The 18,121-nt window shown below is 47.6% G+C and overlaps 2 protein-coding genes across 6 annotated transcripts in view; one reads left to right on the top strand and one right to left on the bottom strand.

Moving 5' to 3' along the window:
* The window catches only part of LOC128684268 (uncharacterized), a 38,666-nt gene extending 27,909 nt beyond the window's left edge, over positions 1 to 10,757 (bottom strand). For 2 of the 4 annotated variants that reach the window (XM_070097300.1, XM_070097321.1), the window contains exon 1: positions 10,618 to 10,747. Coding sequence is in view for 1 of the 4 variants with exons in the window: in XM_070097317.1 (XP_069953418.1) it covers positions 10,618 to 10,701 (84 nt within the window). In the remaining 3 variants the exon portion in view is untranslated. Of the gene's footprint in view, positions 1 to 10,617 lie in introns of all 4 variants that reach the window. The other 2 variants (XM_070097289.1, XM_070097317.1) reach the window with 2 other exon arrangements.
* Positions 10,758 to 10,784: 27 nt separating this feature from the next.
* The window catches only part of sxc (O-linked N-acetylglucosamine (GlcNAc) transferase sxc), a 119,943-nt gene continuing 112,606 nt past the window's right edge, over positions 10,785 to 18,121 (top strand). Inside the window, exon 1 of one of the 2 annotated variants that reach the window (XM_070097275.1) lies at positions 10,785 to 10,918. In XM_070097275.1, the coding sequence (XP_069953376.1) occupies positions 10,816 to 10,918 (103 nt within the window). In that variant the 5' untranslated portion in view covers positions 10,785 to 10,815. Of the gene's footprint in view, positions 10,919 to 11,351; positions 11,553 to 18,121 lie in introns of those variants that run through there. The other variant, XM_070097280.1, reaches the window with a different exon arrangement.

The following is an 18,121-nucleotide window of genomic DNA, read 5'->3' on the forward strand; positions in this document are numbered from 1 at the left end:
TCTGGTGGTGAAACTTGACTCTTCACTGACACTAATGTAGTCACTGGGCTTTAATTAAACCCCATTAACCAACCTTTATGGAAAATTAGTACTCATAGAGGTATTAAATATAAATCTAGATTTGTCCTCAGGATGCGACCCACACAAGTCGACTAATAGAAACTCCAGACCCGTCACGTTAGCCACTTAAAGCGACGGTCTGGAGTTTTGAGACTGTGATCGCGGGTTCTATCCCCGCCCCGTGGTATGGTTTAACAGAAACTATATCATGCCAAGACAAGACCATTCCCATTAATAGATATTGTTAATTTCTTAAAGTTTTGACCTCACTTTTGTAAATCTAGTTAACCACTACAGCTTCCTAACTTTAATATCAGTATGATATTATCAGTACGATCCATAACCTGTGTCAATATAGAACAAGAATTAGTATTAGTCTGCCCAAAATGCCTAGGCATACTAGTGGCCTTTGTAATAAGTATTTTATAATATACAGTATTTTATAACATGTAAGAGATAAGATAAGATAAGATTTCGTTCGGATTTTTAACCCCGGAGGGTTAGCCACCCAGGATAACCCAAGAAAGTCAGTGCGTCATCGAGGACTGTCTAACTTATTTCCATTGGGGTCCTTAATCTTGTCCCCCAGGATGCGACCCACACCAGTCGACTAACACCCAGGTACCTATTTGCTGCTAGGTGAACAGGACAACAGGTGTAAGGAAACGTGTCGAAATGTTTCCACCCGCCGGGAATCGAACCCGGGCCCTCCGTGTGTGAAGCGGGAGCTTTAGCCACCAGGCCACATGTAATATCAACAGAGAAATAAAGAATTTTAATTTTTAATTTTAGCTGCTAGGTGAACAGGGGCAGTAGACGTCCTCGGTAAACGTCCTAATGTTCCCCCTCATACAGGTACACTGAAGCACTCTTAGTTGCACAGGACTCAAGAAATACTGTGATTTTTTTTTTATTTATTGAGCAACACTGAAATTATACTTGTCTTGTTAAGATAAAAACAACAGAACCTTATAATGTTAACATTCTAGTTGTCAATTTAAAGGAAAAATAATAAGGAAATAAGGAATTTAAAAAATAGTTTCTTTTTTACCCACTTGAAGCATGCATGTGTGTGTGTGTGTGTGTGTGTGTACTCACCTATTTGTACTCACCTATTTGTGGTTGCAGGGGTCGAGTCTTAGCTCCTGGCCCCGCCTCTTCACCGGTTGCTACTAGGCCCTCTCTCTCCCCGCTCCATGAGCTTTATCAAACCTCGTCTTAAAACTGTGTATGGTTCCTGCCTCCACTACGTCATTTTCTAGGCTATTCCACTGTGTGTGTGTGTGTATATATATATATATATATATATATATATATATATATATATATATATATATATATATATATATATTATATATATATATTATATATATATATGTCGGAGGATCTCACCTTCAAGGACCATAACATTGTATCAATCGCATCTGCTAGAAAAATGACAGGATGGATAATGAGAACCTTCAAAACTAGGGAGGCCAAGCCCATGATGACACTCTTCAGGTCACTTGTTCTATCTAGGCTGGAATATTGCTGCACACTAACAGCACCTTTCAAGGCAGGTGAAATTGCCGACCTAGAAAATGTACAGAGAACTTTCACGGCGCGCATAACGGAGATAAAACACCTCAATTATTGGGAGCGCTTGAGGTTCCTAAACCTGTATTCCCTGGAACGCAGGAGGGAGAGATACATGATTATATACACCTGGAAAATCCTAGAGGGACTAGTACCGAACTTGCACACGAAAATCACCCACTACGAAAGCAAAAGACTTGGCAGACGATGCACCATCCCCCCAATGAAAAGCAGGGGTGTCACTAGCACGTTAAGAGACCATACAATAAGTGTCAGGGGCCCGAGACTGTTCAACTGCCTCCCAGCACACATAAGGGGGATTACCAACAGACCCCTGGCAGTCTTCAAGCTGGCACTGGACAAGCACCTAAAGTCAGTTCCGGATCAGCCGGGCTGTGGCTCGTATGTTGGTTTGCGTGCAGCCAGCAGCAACAGCCTGGTTGATCAGGCTCTGATCCACCAGGAGGCCTGGTCTCAGACCGGGCCGCGGGGGCGTTGACCCCCGGAACTCTCTCCAGGTAAACTCCAGGTATATATATATATATATATAATATATATATAGTTTAAGTTTTTAAGCAGGGATGAAAGAAGTTACAGAAAATAAGTACAAAGGACACACCATCGGCTCATGTTAAGCCAGCAAGTCTTAGAAATACTTTCTGAAACTTCAGAACATTGTACACGGCTTATATTAAGTCTGTTTTGGATTGCGTCGTACCGGCACTGAGCCCACACCTCAGTGAACATGTTCAACAGTTGGAGAAGGGAGACAATGGTTTCAGAATAGAGAGCGTTGAGAGGCTTAAAGAATTAAATCTGACAACTTGGGAAGAGACAAAGTACATGGCAGCCATGATAACAACACAAGTGCTCGGAAGTATTGACAGTAGACAGGAACAAGTTTTCTAAATGCCTTTCTCACTGACGAAGGAGCATAGGTGGAAGCTGAGAAAACAATTGTTTACAGTGGTAAACAATTGTAATGGACCAGATGAGGTGGTGGAGGAAAATTCCACAGACAACTTCAAGAATATGTTTGATAGGGCCTCCCAGCATACGTAAGGGGGATTACCAGTAGACCCCTGACTGTCTTCATGAAGACGCAGTTCCTGAGCAACCGGGCTGTGGCTCCTAAGTACGTCGGTTTGCGTGCTACCAGCAGTAACAGCCTTGTTGAACAGGCCCTGATCAACCGCGAGGCCTGGTTATGGACCGAGGCGCAGGGGCATTGACCCCCGAGACACCCTCCAGGTATACTCTAGGAGCCAGGAACCAGAATATACTGGCCTATTTTTGATGTTGATAGTCGAGGTCAGGAGCACTGTGTCAGCCCCAGCAAACACTAAGGAGCCTACCCTCACCACTCGTTTCACCCCCTTCACCAACCCCATCACTACCCCCCTCAATAAACCCATCACCCCCTTACCAGACCCATCACTCTACCCCCCCCTTACCAGTCCCATCACCCAAACACCCGCAGACTTATCACTACACTCCTCCTTCACTAACCCCATCACCCAGACAACCCCCTCACCAGCCCCATCACCCAGACAACCCACTCACCAGCCCCATCACCCAGACAACCCCCTCACCAGACTCATCACTATACACTCCCCTTCACCAGCCCCATCACCCTGACACCCCTGTCACCAAACCCATCACCATGATACCCCTCTCATCAGACCCATCACTCTACACTCTCCATCACCAGACCTGTTTCTTCTCAACAGCCCCTTACCAACACCATCGGCTCCATCACCCTGAATCCGCTCACCAGTACCATCACCATACTCCCTCCTCACAAAGCAGGTCCCCCCATCCCTCCCCTCAAAGCAGGTCCCCCATCCCTGACAAAGAAGGTTCCCCATCCCACACAATGCAGGTTCCCCCATTCCTCATAAAGCAGGTTCCCCATCTACCACAAAGCAGGTCCCCCTATCCCTCATAAAGCAGGTCCCCCATAACTCACAAAGTAGGTTCCCCGTATCTCACAAAGCAGGTTCCCCTATCCCTAACAAAGCAGGTCCCCCATCCCTCACAAAGCAGGCCCCCCATCCCTCACAAAGCAGGCCCCCATCCCTCACAAAGCAGGCTCCCATCCCTCACAAAGCAGGTCCCCATCCCTCACAAAGCAGGCCCCATCCCTTACAAAACAGCCGCCATCCCTCACAAAGCAGCCCCCTATCCCTCACAAAGCAGCCCCCTATCCCTCACAAAGCAGCCCCCATCCCTCACAAAGCAGCTCCCTATCCCTCACAAAGCAGCCCCCATCCCTCACAAAGCAGCCCCCTATCCCTCACAAAGCAGCCCCCATCCCTCACAAAGCAGGCCCTCATCCCTTACAAAACAGCCCCCATCCCTCACAAAGCAGCCCCCTATCCCTCACAAAGCAGCCCCCATCCCTCACAAAGCAGCCCCCTATCCCCCACAAAGCAGCCCCCATCCCTCACAAAGCAGCCCCCTATCCCTCACAAAGCAGTTCCCATCCCTCACAAAGCAGCCCCCATCCCTCACAAAGCAGGCCCCCATCCCTCACAAAGCAGACCCCCATCCCTCACAAAGCAGACCCCCATCCCTCACAAAGCAGCCCCCATCCCTCACAAAGCAGCCCCCATCCCTCATAAAGCAGCCCCCATCCCTCACAAAGCAGCCCCATCCCTCACAAAGCAGGCTCCCATCGATCACAAAGCAGGCCCCATCCCTCACAAATCAGCCCCATCCCTCACAAAGCAGCCCCCATCCCTCACAAAGCAGGCCCCCATGCCTCACAAAGCCCCCATCCCTCACAAAGCAGCCCCATCCCTCACAAAGCAGCCCCATCCCTCACAAAGCAGCCCCATCCCTCACAAAGCAGGCCCCCATTCCTCACAAAGCCCCCATCCCTCACAAAGCAGCCCCCATCCCTCACAAAGCAGGCCTCCATCCCTCACAAAGCAGCCCCCAGCCCTCACAAAGCAGGCCCCCACCTCTCACACAGCAGGCCCCATCCCGCTCCAAGCCGCCCCCATCCCTCACAAAGCAGCCCCCATCCCTCACAAAGCAGGCCCCCATCCCTCACAAAGCAGCCCCCATCCCTCACAAAGCAGCCCCCCATCCCTCACAAAGCAGGCCCCCATCCCCCACAAAGCAGGCCCCCATCCCTCACAAAGCAGGCCCCCATCCCTCACAAAGCAGGCCCCCATCCCTCACAAAGCAGCCCCCATCCCTCACAAAGCAGCCCCCTATCCCTCACAAAGCAGCCCCCAACCCACACAAAGCAGGTCCCCCATCCCTCACAAAGCAGGCCCCATCCCTCACAAAGCAGCCCCCATCCCTCACAAAGCAGGCCCCCATCCTTCACAAAGCAGCCCCCATCCCTCACAGAGCAGGCCCCATCCCTCACAAAGCAGCCCCCATCCTTCACACAGCAGCCCCCCACCCCTCACAAAGCAGCCCCCCATCCCTCACAAAGCAGCCCCCATCCCTCACAAAGCAGCCCCCATCCCTCACAAAGCAGCCCCCCATCCCTCACAAAGCAGCCCCCCCCTCATCCCTCACGAAGCAGCCCCCATCCCTCACAAAGCAGCCCATCCCTCACAAAGCAGCCCCCATCCCTCACAAAGCAGCCCTCCATCCCTCACAAAGCAGCCCCCCCATCCCTCACAAAGCAGCCCCCATCCCTCACAAAGCAGCCCCCATCCCTCACAAAGCAGCCCCCATCCCTCACAAAGCAGCCCCCATCCCTCACAAAGCAGCCCCCATCCCTCACAAAGCCCCCATCCCTCACAAAGCAGCCCCCGTCCCTCACAAAGCAGCCCCCATCCCTCACAAAGCAGCCCCCATCCCTCACAAAGCAGCCCCCATCCCTCACAAAGCAGGCCCCCATCCCTCACAAAGCAGCCCCCATCCCTCACAAAGCAGGCCTCCATCCCTCACAAAGCAGCCCCCATCCCTCACAAAGCAGGCCCCCACCTCTCACAAAGCAGGCCCCATCCCTCACAAAGCAGCCCCCATCCCTCACCAAGCAGCCCCCCATCCCTCACAAAGCAGGCCCCCATCCCTCACAAAGCAGCCCCCATCCCTCACAAAGCAGCCCCCATCCCTCACAAAGCAGCCCCCCACCCGCACAAAGCAGCCCCCATCCCTCACAAAGCAGGCCCCCATCCCTCACAAAGCAGCCCACCCATCCCTCACAAAGCAGCCCCCCATCCCTCACAAAGCAGCCCCCAATCCCTCACAAAGCAGCCCCCATCCCTCACAAAGCAGCCCCCATCCCTCACAAAGCAGCCCCCATCCCTCACAAAGCAGGCCCGTATCCCTCAAAAAGTAGGCCCCATCCCTCACAAAGCAGCCCCCATCCCTCACAAAGCAGCCCATCCCTCACAAAGCAGCCCCCCATCCCTCACAAAGCAGCCCCCCATCCCTCACAAAGCAGGCCCTCATCCCTGTATGTTAGTATACTCAGTATATCTAAAATTCTAGAGAGGGCGGTGTATTCTTAAGTAGTTAAGTACCTTAATGACAACAACATTCTCCATAGCTATCAATCGGGCTTTAGAAGATCCTACTCAACCGACATCTCCCTTATTAATCTGATGGATTACCTGAGAACTGAAATGTCAAAGGGGAACCTCATAGGTATGGTAACCTTAGACCTGCAAAAGGCCTTCGATACTGTCAACCACAATATATTATGTAATAAACTTCAAGCTATCGGTATAGGTTCTGTAGACTGGTTTAAGTCCTACCTTAGCAACAGGAGACAAATAGTCAAAATCAACAAAACAGAATCAGAACCCCTGCCGATAACATGTGGAGTTCCCCAAGGTAGTATTCTGGGTCCCTTATTATTCTTATGTTATGTCAATGATATGCCTATCAGTGTCAAGTGCAAACTCCTACTGTATGCAGATGACAGTGCTCTGTTAGTGTCAGGTAAAGACCCACAAGATATTGCTAATGTTTTAACACTGGAACTGGAGTCCTGCAGCAAATGGTTAGTAGACAACAAACTATCATTACACCTAGGGAAAACTGAAGCCATTCTCTGGCACGAAACAAACTGAGAAGGGTAAATAATTTTAATGTTCAATGTAATGGGGAGCCCATCACTTTGGTTTCATCAGTAAAATATTTGGGAATCCCCTTTGACCCATGCTTGTCAGGAGAATTGATAGGGAACAGTGTAGTAAAGAAAGCGAATGCCAGACTGAAGTTCCTGTATAGACAAGCACAGAGTCTACCTACTGAGGCTCGCAGGACCCTATGTCTAGCCCTTGTACAATGCCATATGGATTACGCTTGCTCTTCTTGGTACTCTGCCTTGACAAAAAAACTGAAAGATAGACTGCAAATCACCCAGAACAAAATCGTAAGATTCATCCTGGTGCTGGGACCAAGAGAACATGTAGGCCAGGATGAATTACAGCAGTTGGATATGCTGAATGTTGAAGACAGAGTAAAACAACTGAAGCTAAATCATGTTTATAAAATTGTTCACAAACAATGTCCAGAATATCTTGCTGTCAATTTTGTCAAGGTTGGGAACCAAAGCAATCATAGTACTAGGGGGAGAGAACACAACTTTGTAGTACCCACAGTCAGTGGCCAGGCTTCAAACACCTTTTATTGTACAGCAATAAAGGAATGGAACAGACTACCCGCACATGTCAAAGCCAGTCATAGCATGAACCAGTTCAAGAAGAGTGCCAAAAGGTGTCTGATGAATGTAGCTACAGAAAAGGAGGGGAATGATTTTCTATTTTTTAGCTAACATACGTGTAAATTTTACCTTATTCCTAGTAATGACCCTCGTATTGTAGATAGTCTTAATGACCTTGGTGTAGTAGATAGTCTTTTTAGTATGATAATAAGATGTTATCTTCATTGTAGAATAATAAGAAAATATTATAACCTTTATACTATAATAATAAGGTAAAAGGACCCCAATGGAAATAAGTCACTCTGTCTGACTTTTTTGGGTTATCCTAGGTTCTCTACACATATGCTGCTATGTATGATAATTCTATGTAACTGTATTTGTGTATACCTGAATAAACTTACTTACTTACCCTCACAAAGCAGCCCCCCATCCCTCACAAAGCAGCCCCCCATCCCTCACAAAGCAGGCTCCCATCCCTCACAAAGCAGCCCCCATCCCTCACAAAGCAGCCCCCCATCCCTCACGTTATAGAGGCCAGAACGTTGTGTAGCTTTAAAAATAGGTTGGATAAATACATGAGTAGATGTGGGTGGGTGTGAGTTAGACCTGATAGCTTGTGCTACCAGGTCGGTTGCCGTGTTCCTCCCTTAAGTCAATGTGACCTGACCTGACTAGGTTGGGTGCATTGGCTTAAGCCGGTAGGAGACTTGGACCTGCCTCGCATGGGCCAGTAGGCCTTCTGCAGTGTTCCTTCGTTCTTATGTTCTTATGTTCTTATGTTCACAAAGCAGCCCCCATCCCTCACAAAGCGGGCCCCCATCCCACACAAAGTGGGCCCCCATCCCTCACAAAGCAGCCCCCATCCCTCACAAAGCCCCCCATCCCTCACAAAGCAGCCCCCCATCCCTCACAAAGCAGCCCCCATCCCTCACAAAGCAGGCCCCAATCCCTCACAAAGCAGCTCCCCATCCCTCACAAAGCAGGCCCCCATCCCTCACAAAGCAGCCCCCCCATCCCTCACAAAGCAGCCCCCCATCCCTCACAAAGCAGCCCCCATCCCTCACAAAGCAGCCCCCCATCCCTCACAAAGCAGCCCCCATCCCTCACAAAGCAGCCCCCATCCCTCACAAAGCAGGCCCCCCTCACAAAGCAGCCCCCATCCCTCACAAAGCAGCCCCCATCCCTTACAAAGCAGCCCCTTCCCTCACAAAGCAGGCCCCATCCCTCACAAAGCAGCCCCCATCCCTCACAAAGCCCCCATCCCTCACAAAGCAGCCCCCCTCCCCTCACAAAACAGGCCCCCACCCCTCACAAAGCAGCCCCCATCCCTCACAAAGCAGCCCCCCATCCCTCACAAAGCAGCCCCCATCCCTATCAAAGCAGCCCCCATCCCTCACAAAGCAGGCCCCCATCCCTCACAAAGCAGCCCCCCATCCCTCACAAAGCAGCCCCCCATCCCTCACAAAGCAGCCCCCCATCCCTCACAAAGCAGCCCCCAACCCTCACAAAGCAGGTCCCCCATCCCTCACAAAGCAGCCCCCATCCCTCACAAAGCAGGCCCCCATCCCTCACAAAGCAGCCCCCATCCCTCAGAGCAGGCCCCCATCCCTCACAAAGCAGCCCCCCATCCCTCACAAAGCAGCCCCCATCCCTCACAAAGCAGCCCCCATCCCTCACAAAGCAGCCCCCCCATCCCTCACAAAGCAGCCCCCATCCCTCACAAAGCAGCCCCCATCCCTCACAAAGCAGCCCCCCATCCCTCACAAAGCAGCCCCCATCCCTCACAAAGCAGCCCCCATCCCTCACAAAGCAGCCCCTATCCCTCACAAAGCAGCCCCATCCCTCACAAAGCAGCCCCCATCCCTCACAAAGCAGCCCCCATCCCTCACAAAGCAGGCCCCCATCCCTCACAAAGCAGCCCCATCCCTCACAAAGCAGGCCCCCATCCCTCACAAAGCAGCCCCCATCCTCACAAAGCAGGCCCCCCATCCCTCACAAAGCAGCCCCCATCCCTCACAAAGTAGCCCCCCATCCCTCACAAAGCAGCCCCCATCCCTCACAAAGCAGCCCCCCTTCCCGCACAAAGCAGCCCCCCATCCCTCACAAAGCAGCCCCCCATCCCTCACAAAGCAGCCCCCCATCCCTCACAAAGCAGCCCCCCATCCCTCACAAAGCAGCCCCCATCCCTCATCCCTCACAAAGCAGCCCCCATCCCTCACAAAGCAGGCCCCCATCCCTCACAAAGCAGCCCCCCATCCCTCACAAAGCAGGCCCCCCAATCCCTCACAAAGCAGCCCCCCATCCCTCACAAAGCAGGCCCCCCATCCCTCACAAAGCAGCCCCCCATCCCTCACAAAGCAGCCCATCCCTCATCCCTCACAAAGCAGGCCCTCACAAAGCAGCCCCCCATCCCTCACAAAGCAGCCCCCCATCCCTCACAAAGCAGCCCCCCATCCCTCACAAAGCAGCCCCCATCCGTCCCAGCCCCCCATCACAAAGCAGCATCCCTCACAAAGCAGCCCCCATCCCTCACAAAGCAGCTCACAAAGCAGCCCCCATCCCTCATCCCTCACAAAGCAGCCCCCCATCCCTCACAAAGCAGCTCCCCATCCCTCACAAAGCAGCCCCCATCCCTCACAAAGCAGCTCCCCATCCCTCACAAAGCAGCCCCCCATCCCTCACAAAGCAGCTCCCCATCCCTCACAAAGCAGCCTCCATCCCTCACAAAGCAGCTCCCCATCCCTCACAAAGCAGCCCCCCATCTCCATAAAGCATCCCTCACAAAGCAGCTCCCCATCCCTCACAAAGCAGCTCCCCATCCCTCACAAAGCAGCCCCCCATCCCTCACCCATGTCTCCCACCAACGCTCTTCCATACTTTTTCCGTTAATGTTCGACTATTGCTGTTATATATCGTCCTACAACAACCATTGCTTCACCTCATCATAAACTGCGTATATGCAGTTTAACACCCACATTATATATTAGCATATATTAATACATAATGCAATAAATACTGCTATACAGAAGTATAATTTACAAATTAAATTAGTAATATAAGGTTGGTTGGCATCAGGGGGCGCCACCCCCCGCGCAGACTCTCTGCTTCACTCTAGTGGAATTTTCCTAGCTATATTATTTATAATAATTACTTAGTAACCTAGTTATATAGTAAATAAACAGGAGATAGGAATGAGGTGATGGTAGGGCTGTTATAAATGTTAATATTGACAATCACAGGACTGGAATTTGGGGGAGCCAAGGATGTGTCAGGCATCATGGAAGAATCTAGTCTTTATGGTGCTGTTGTTTAAGGGTAAAAGTGGAGTGCAGTGTATCTACCTTACGCAGAGCTCCACCCCTCGGGCTTTCTACATCGATTTTTAGAGGAGCGGTGAGCAGGGCTTTGTCGCATCCCACAACCATTCTGAGGCAAGATATCCTGGAGAAGGAGAGTGCTGGTAGAGGCAGCCAGCAGCAGCAGCAGCAGCAGCAGCAGCAGACATAGTGTTGCCTCACTCATCTAGCCAGCAGACAAACATGTCGCAGAACACACAACAAGTTACATCCTCAGAAACCGTCAAAATGGTCGTCAAATCTAACCAAGCGACGACTGGGAATGTCCATCACATCGCGACCATTGGTGAGTATAATATATATATGACAGGTTGTTTGAGGCTTGTTATAGGTATTTATTGTGTGTTTTCCAGTGTAATGGCGGGAAGCCTCGCGAGGCTAGGCGCTACTGCCACCTCTCTAATGTCTTCTTTATAACTATCGTACATTGATAATACTGTGTTCTTAACTTTGTTTTTAGTTAGATTCTTGTTGTAAAATTTATGTAGAAATATTTCTTATAGCTGAAAAATTCGTGTGAAAAATATCGATCTCAGAATAATGTGACACTATTTGTTTATTGCGTAGAAAAGAGCGGTGATTTATCTTCCGGGTATTCTTCATTAAATGTTTGTGTATAAAAATTAGTAAGTATATATGTGTGTATGTGTATATTAGGGAATAATAGTGAGAGCAATGTTAGATGTTGGCCCCGTGGTAGTGACGTCAGAGAGAGTGGTGTGGCAGCGCCGCCTGGCCTCACTAACCTGGTACCTCACCATCACCATCACCATCATCACTATCATCTCTCTACACAACTCTCCCCACCACACTATACACACATTACCAGGACTCGTCTAGTGTAGTGAACACCACCACAATGTCTAGTGTGATGAAGATGAGTGTAGTACCGCAGTCCACTGTACAGTACAGTTACCAAGGTAAGTTATAACTTTGTCTCGTACTCTTCACAAACCTCTTAATACACTCTTACATTACTTTTAATAATATTACACTTTTCATTGTCCTTCAGGGATCTTGGAGGCTAAATATTATATTCCCGTCTTCATTTTCTTAAGCTTGGGCTGGATTAGGCATGCATGTGGTGGCTTTTAGGCCTAATAATATTTAATTACATGTAAACTTCATTGTCTTTACTGCAAAAAAGAAATGAAATATTTGTATTTGATGCATGAGACCATAAGACCTACATAAAGGCGTCATAGGCCTACTTTAGTGCTCACTAATGTTAAAAAAAAAGTTATGGCTTAGTGTTAGTCAGTGATATATAAGACCATACGGTTATTTAGTTTAAGGGTCATTTTTCTTTTTAGCTTCGAGTTAAGTTATTGTGTAAATAATGGAGGCACAATACTGTGACTGGAACAATAATCCTCACCTGGCAAACAAACTTACGACGATGTTTAGGTCCAACTTGGACCATTATTAATGGTCTAAGTTGGACCCAAACGTCGTCATAGCTTCCACTCTTCTATGTGTGGGTTATATGTGTATTGTTATTTTGTATCTAATATTACGTGAGTTGTACAATGCACATTTTGGGCTAGTAGGGATTTTGGGGGGGATGACCCCCCCCCCCCAAAAAAAAAAAACCTAATCTAAAAAATAGTTAAATTATAAATTACGTTGGGTTAAGAGTTATATTTTGGTCTGAAAAAAAAAAGGCCGTAGTTAATGTTGACTTCTTGAGAGTATTCTTGGCATTAGTTTACATTTTTTAATACATACACCTGTATACATCAATGAATATGTAATTATTTATTTTGCAAATTGTTATTTGGAGAGGGATTAGTGAAAATAGGTTTGGTTAGGTTATATTATACACAAATACCTTGGAAAACATAGGAGGATAATCAAATTGATAAGCATGTTTATTGAGGTACAGATACACATAATTAATTATTATATATAATAACATAATGTATAAATTTCCTAGAATAACCGCAGAAAGTCAGTGACTTTCCATTGGGATCCTTGATCCCCATATATCAGAAATCATTCCTACGAGGATGTACTGAGGGTACTGAATCCACACTCCTTGGAAAGGCATAGAATTTTTTTTATATTTTATTGAAAAACGCAATACATAGTTATACATGTAGACAATGTAAGCAATGAAACGTATCCATTATATATAACAAAAGAAAACTCCACATTCCCTACCTTAGCACTAGACTTATACTTAAGAACTAAACTAAAGACAGCCCACAGCTTCATATACAGGTGGGTTTATTACATCCAAAATTGCAGCCATAAACACAATATGCAATATAACCCAAAGAATGTCACAGGTATTGACATTTTACATAAAACTGTATGTACGAAGACATTCTCAATTATCCAAAAATTCTTTACACACTTACTATTGTTGTATATTAAACTTCATATCAAATACATAATACGTAACACCTCAATAATTACGAAACAAATAAAGGTTAGAAAATAACAATCTCCACACCTCACCACAGAAAAACTAAACACAGTATAATATAACAAATGATTCGTCCCACCTCACTTCCATACACTACATTCATCCCACAAGCGAACAAACACTACATTCATCCCACAAGCGAACAAACACTACATCAACCTACAAGCGAACTTACACAATCACGTATATTTGGTAATATTTTTCAAATATAATTTCCATTTTTGAGTAACAAACTTCTTCTACCATATAATGAAATATACATAGTCATTACTATTAAACATTAACTTAAACGAGACTATATTCTTATTCTACAGACCGCAACATTTCTTGCCTCACCATCCTAACCCTACATAACACATTGTACATGAACACGTCCTTATATACCCATCACTCGTCAATAATATTCATTGAACTTCACCGAATACCAATATACAACCCATACTGAGTACATGAAATTCTCTCTTACATACTGCTATATACACTTGATGTATGATAAAAATCACACACATTACATTATCTCATTATTAGCAGTACATTTGGTACACAGACATATTTATCACGCCCTCATGTCCTTTGCTTTAATACAACCACCAATCCTGATAATACATTACAACATATTCCAAATTTAACTTATCCATAACATACATCAGTATACCATTCTGAGTATGACCGTATACTTTTCACATGCACACAAATATTGCTCATTTCCATGTCCATAAAAATCTTAACAACTTTTCCCTTACAAACCACCACAAACTTACTTAAAACACACTCCACAACTACGCTGCCATTTCACACCATATCATGGAACTCCTCATACATTCCCAAATTCTGAGACGAGCCCGGTGCAACCCCTGAAAATCCAAACACATCCCCCCCCCCTTTTTTTTCCCTCACTCCGCCAACAAACCTCTGACATTCATACTTCGATATCCTTCAGGAAAAACCCTTTCCCATCTACTTCCATATATCCCCCTATTACGACTAAGTGTTTTGTACATTGTTGCAGCCAATACCTTCTTTCGCACCATCCAATTCCCATTACCCCTCATGGCCCATGATACGAAAACAAAATCCGTTATGATGTACACCAAAGCACGCTGCACAGACTCTTCCACACCTCCCACATCTAAACTCAATGCCCTTAATACCGATATCCCTCCCCCACCCACCCTCCTCAAAATCCCACCCATCCACTCCCGTATACACTCCAAATTTTTACAAAAATATACTACATGAAAAGCTGTCTCCCTATCCCCACACACCCTACATACGTCCTCCACCATCAACCCTCTCTCCCGAAGCACCACACCAGACGGCAATATTCCATGAAGGAAACGAAACATTACCTCTCTCACTCTTGGTCTGATGCGCACCAACCGCAACCTTACCCAAATGTCTCCCCATGCATACATTGGGTATATGCCCTCAACATTTGCAATCACCCTCACCCCTACAGCACGCTCCAGAACACCTACCCGTATCCTAGACGGATCTCTAACATACAATAAAGCTCGCAGCACATCCTCACACTCTCTCATCTCTGATCCTACCCACCACCTTCGTGCCTCCTCATATAATGCTTGCACACCCTTCCCCACACGACCTTCCACTCGGAGAAACCCCCTCTTCAAATATATACACTTAAACCTTAATCTTATATCTATTAAACCCAATCCACCTTTGTCGACCGATAGCATAACAACACTTCTACCCAACCAATCACACCCAGAGCCCCATATATATCGAAAAACCTTTTTTAGCATTCTAGTTATGTCCGGTCCTGCCAACGGATATACTGCTGCCACATGCCAGACCATACTATATAACATCACATTCACCACTATTACACGTTGATGTATCGTCAAATGCAAGGGTCTCAAAACATTTAACCTACCCACCAACCTATCCACTGCCCTCCCAGAATTAAGCATCCGTGCCTCCCCGGCATTCCCCATATAAATTATCCCACACACCTTTAGTCTATCCACCACACACCAACGCACAGCTGTTTCCCATCGCGCCCTCCCTACCCAATTCCCTAAGACCAACAATTTCGATTTCTCCACATTCACTTTTAAACCTGTAACACCTTCAAAACCACCAATTACATCCTCCACCTCATGTAAACTTTCCTCCCTGCTCATTAGAATTGTTGTATCATCCACATACCCTATTATTCCCATCCCACCATTCTCCACACCACGTACCACCCCTAAACATCGCCCCACTGCCCTATAAAAAGGGTTCTGTATACAAGCAAACAACAGTTGAGACAGAGGACAACCCTGCCTTATGCCTCTACCCATTGAAACCCACTCACCCAATTTCCCATTCACCTGCACACGTACACCTACCCTATTATACAAAGTCTCAATCCAACGTACCATCTCTTCCCCAAAACCCTGCCTCCGTAAGATATGCCACAGTGCCTTTCGTTCTACGCAATCATACGCAGCCTGCCAATCCAATGCTAAGACACCTCCCCCCCTTTCATTCTCCCCCTCCATACTTTCCACAAAATCTTTTATTATTCCATGTCCCTCATACATCGTCCTTCCAGGCACCCCATACTGACCTCTCGCAACAACTCTATCTATCACGCACTTCAGCCTGTTCCCCAAGATTTTTGCGAATATCTTATAATCAGCACATAACGACAACGCCCTGTAGTTCTGCACTGTAGTAGGGCCTTCCCCTTTTGGAATCAATACTACTACTGCAGTACGCTGCAACTCGCCCATCCTCCCCTCACTTTTCATCACATTCATCAGGTTCACTAAAAAATCCTTCAACACACTCCAGTGCTTCACATAGAATTCACAGGGTAACCCATCTATACCTGGCGCTTTACCTCTCGCCATATTCTCCAAAGCTCTCCATACCTCCCCCTCTTCAATATCCCCTCCCAGTGCCATACGATCACTTCCACTCAGCACACAAGATACATTCTCTCCCAATCTCTCTAAATCCTCACCGTTCACTCCTACACTCCGCAAATATTTTCCAAACCAACTATCCATAAAACCACTCATACCCTCAGTTCTCAACTCTTGACCCTTCGTATACCCACCTAAGTTCTTGTGTACTACCAGCTTATCAATTTCCATTGCCAACCTGCGTCTCTGCTGACCCCGTAACACACAGGCTGACGGCCTGTCACCCCAAATCGCCTCCTCTAACCCACCTTGCACCCTCGCCTCATCAAATCTCTCATTGTGCATATCCCTTATCTGCCACTTTAATGCTTCAATTTCCTCCATTGGATACACACCTGTCACAGCACCCCTCTGATAACAACCCTGCAACCGCCCCTCTAAATACTGTTGAAGCCCATATGTCATCCATGCCTCATTCTTTCCCCTTCACACATAATATTGCCTGATCCTCGTCTTCGCAACCCCATCCCACCACCCCAATAAATCGCTTGCACTCTTACCCCCACCCCATAAGTCCTCCCACAAACTTTCAAAATCCCCTCCCTCCACCACCTCACCCAGTAGTCATACATTCAGCTTCCAGTACCCCAAATATCTCTTAGGCAAACCGTCCCAATTTAAATCAGCATAAACCGCCCTATGATCTGAATAAACGACATTCACCATCTGCACCCGCGTCACCCTCACTCCCCTTGTCACATACAACCTATCTAATCGTGCAGCATATCCCTTTCTATGAAATGTGTGCTCTATCTCGCAATCCCCTCCATCAACTATATCCCTCAATCCCACACCTCTCAATAGATCCCCTAAACCTGCCAAAAAACACCCTGCCCCTCTCGGTTCCACATCCTTCCTGCGCACCACACAGTTCCAGTCGCCACCAACTATTGTCACTGACGATAATGACCGCAAATAATATACCAATACGTTATTCACAAATTCATTCTTTACCCTTACATCATTCTCAGCCGGCACATACACACAAACGACTGCCATCCGCTCACCTCTCCACCACCCATCTATTCTTAACACACGACCCACCCCCCTTCACTCCTAAGAACAACAAATGGGCTCGTCTCTCGGATCAGGATTCCCACCCCTCCCTTCATTCGCTCCGAATACATCACAAACACTCTGTACCCATCCACCTCCAATTCCTTTCCCAGCTTGAAATTATGTTCCTGCACAAAAACAATGTCTATAGCATAACGTCTTAAAAATCCCTTTACCCACAGACGCTTCTCACTCGCACACAATCCATTAATATTCACTGTCATGCACCGGAAACCTACTTATGTGATTTCACCCTCTGCCCCTTTTCACCTTTCACTGACGCGCTTTCAGTGTGTCTGCTTCGTCCACTTTTCTCTCCACTGCCCACTGGTGGCTTCCCCTGATCCAACACCTGTCCAGGCGTACCTTTAGTGCTCCCACGCACCACATCAACCCACGGCTTTTTCCCGTCTCTGTGCCGGGGTCAAAACATCATCCGAGTCGGAATATGTCGCCGCCCTCTTACAGTTGACACACTGTGCATCCATTTCTAACTCACTGGATGCCTCCCTGTGAATCTCAGCAGTCACCTCAATCACTTCCACCACTCCTGGCGAGTCATCTGCCATGTTCGCCAATCTTCCAAGTTGCTCATCTTCAATCTGAACAGTACTCCTCACCATACTCAAGTTATCCTCAGAAACCTGCTTCTCAAAGGATTTTTCCTGCACGTTCACCAGTAGGCCTCCCTCTACCCGCACGTCACCAATCTGCACAGTCTTCCCGTTCTCCAAGGCAGATGCCTCACTTCCCACTAACTGTGACAGTGATGGGCTGGTACCCACCAGTGGCAGCTCACGCTCCACTTCCTCACTCCAGGAAGTGCCACTTCTATGTACAGGTGACTCATCAGCATGACCCACCTCTGGTTCTGGCTCTTTCACCATCTCACTACCTAGGTCCTTTCTCCGCTGCCATCTCCCACACTGGGCCGCCATATGGTCATATGCACCACATAACCTACACGTCTTCTGCTGCCCAGCGTAGTACACCATTACCTGTGTCCTAAATGCGTCCAATATGACGTAAGACAGGATGGCATGCCTCAACACCATCTTGATCG

The sequence above is a fragment of the Cherax quadricarinatus genome, chromosome 4 (genome assembly GCF_038502225.1).
Source record: "Cherax quadricarinatus isolate ZL_2023a chromosome 4, ASM3850222v1, whole genome shotgun sequence".
Taxonomy (NCBI): Eukaryota; Metazoa; Arthropoda; class Malacostraca; order Decapoda; family Parastacidae; genus Cherax; species Cherax quadricarinatus.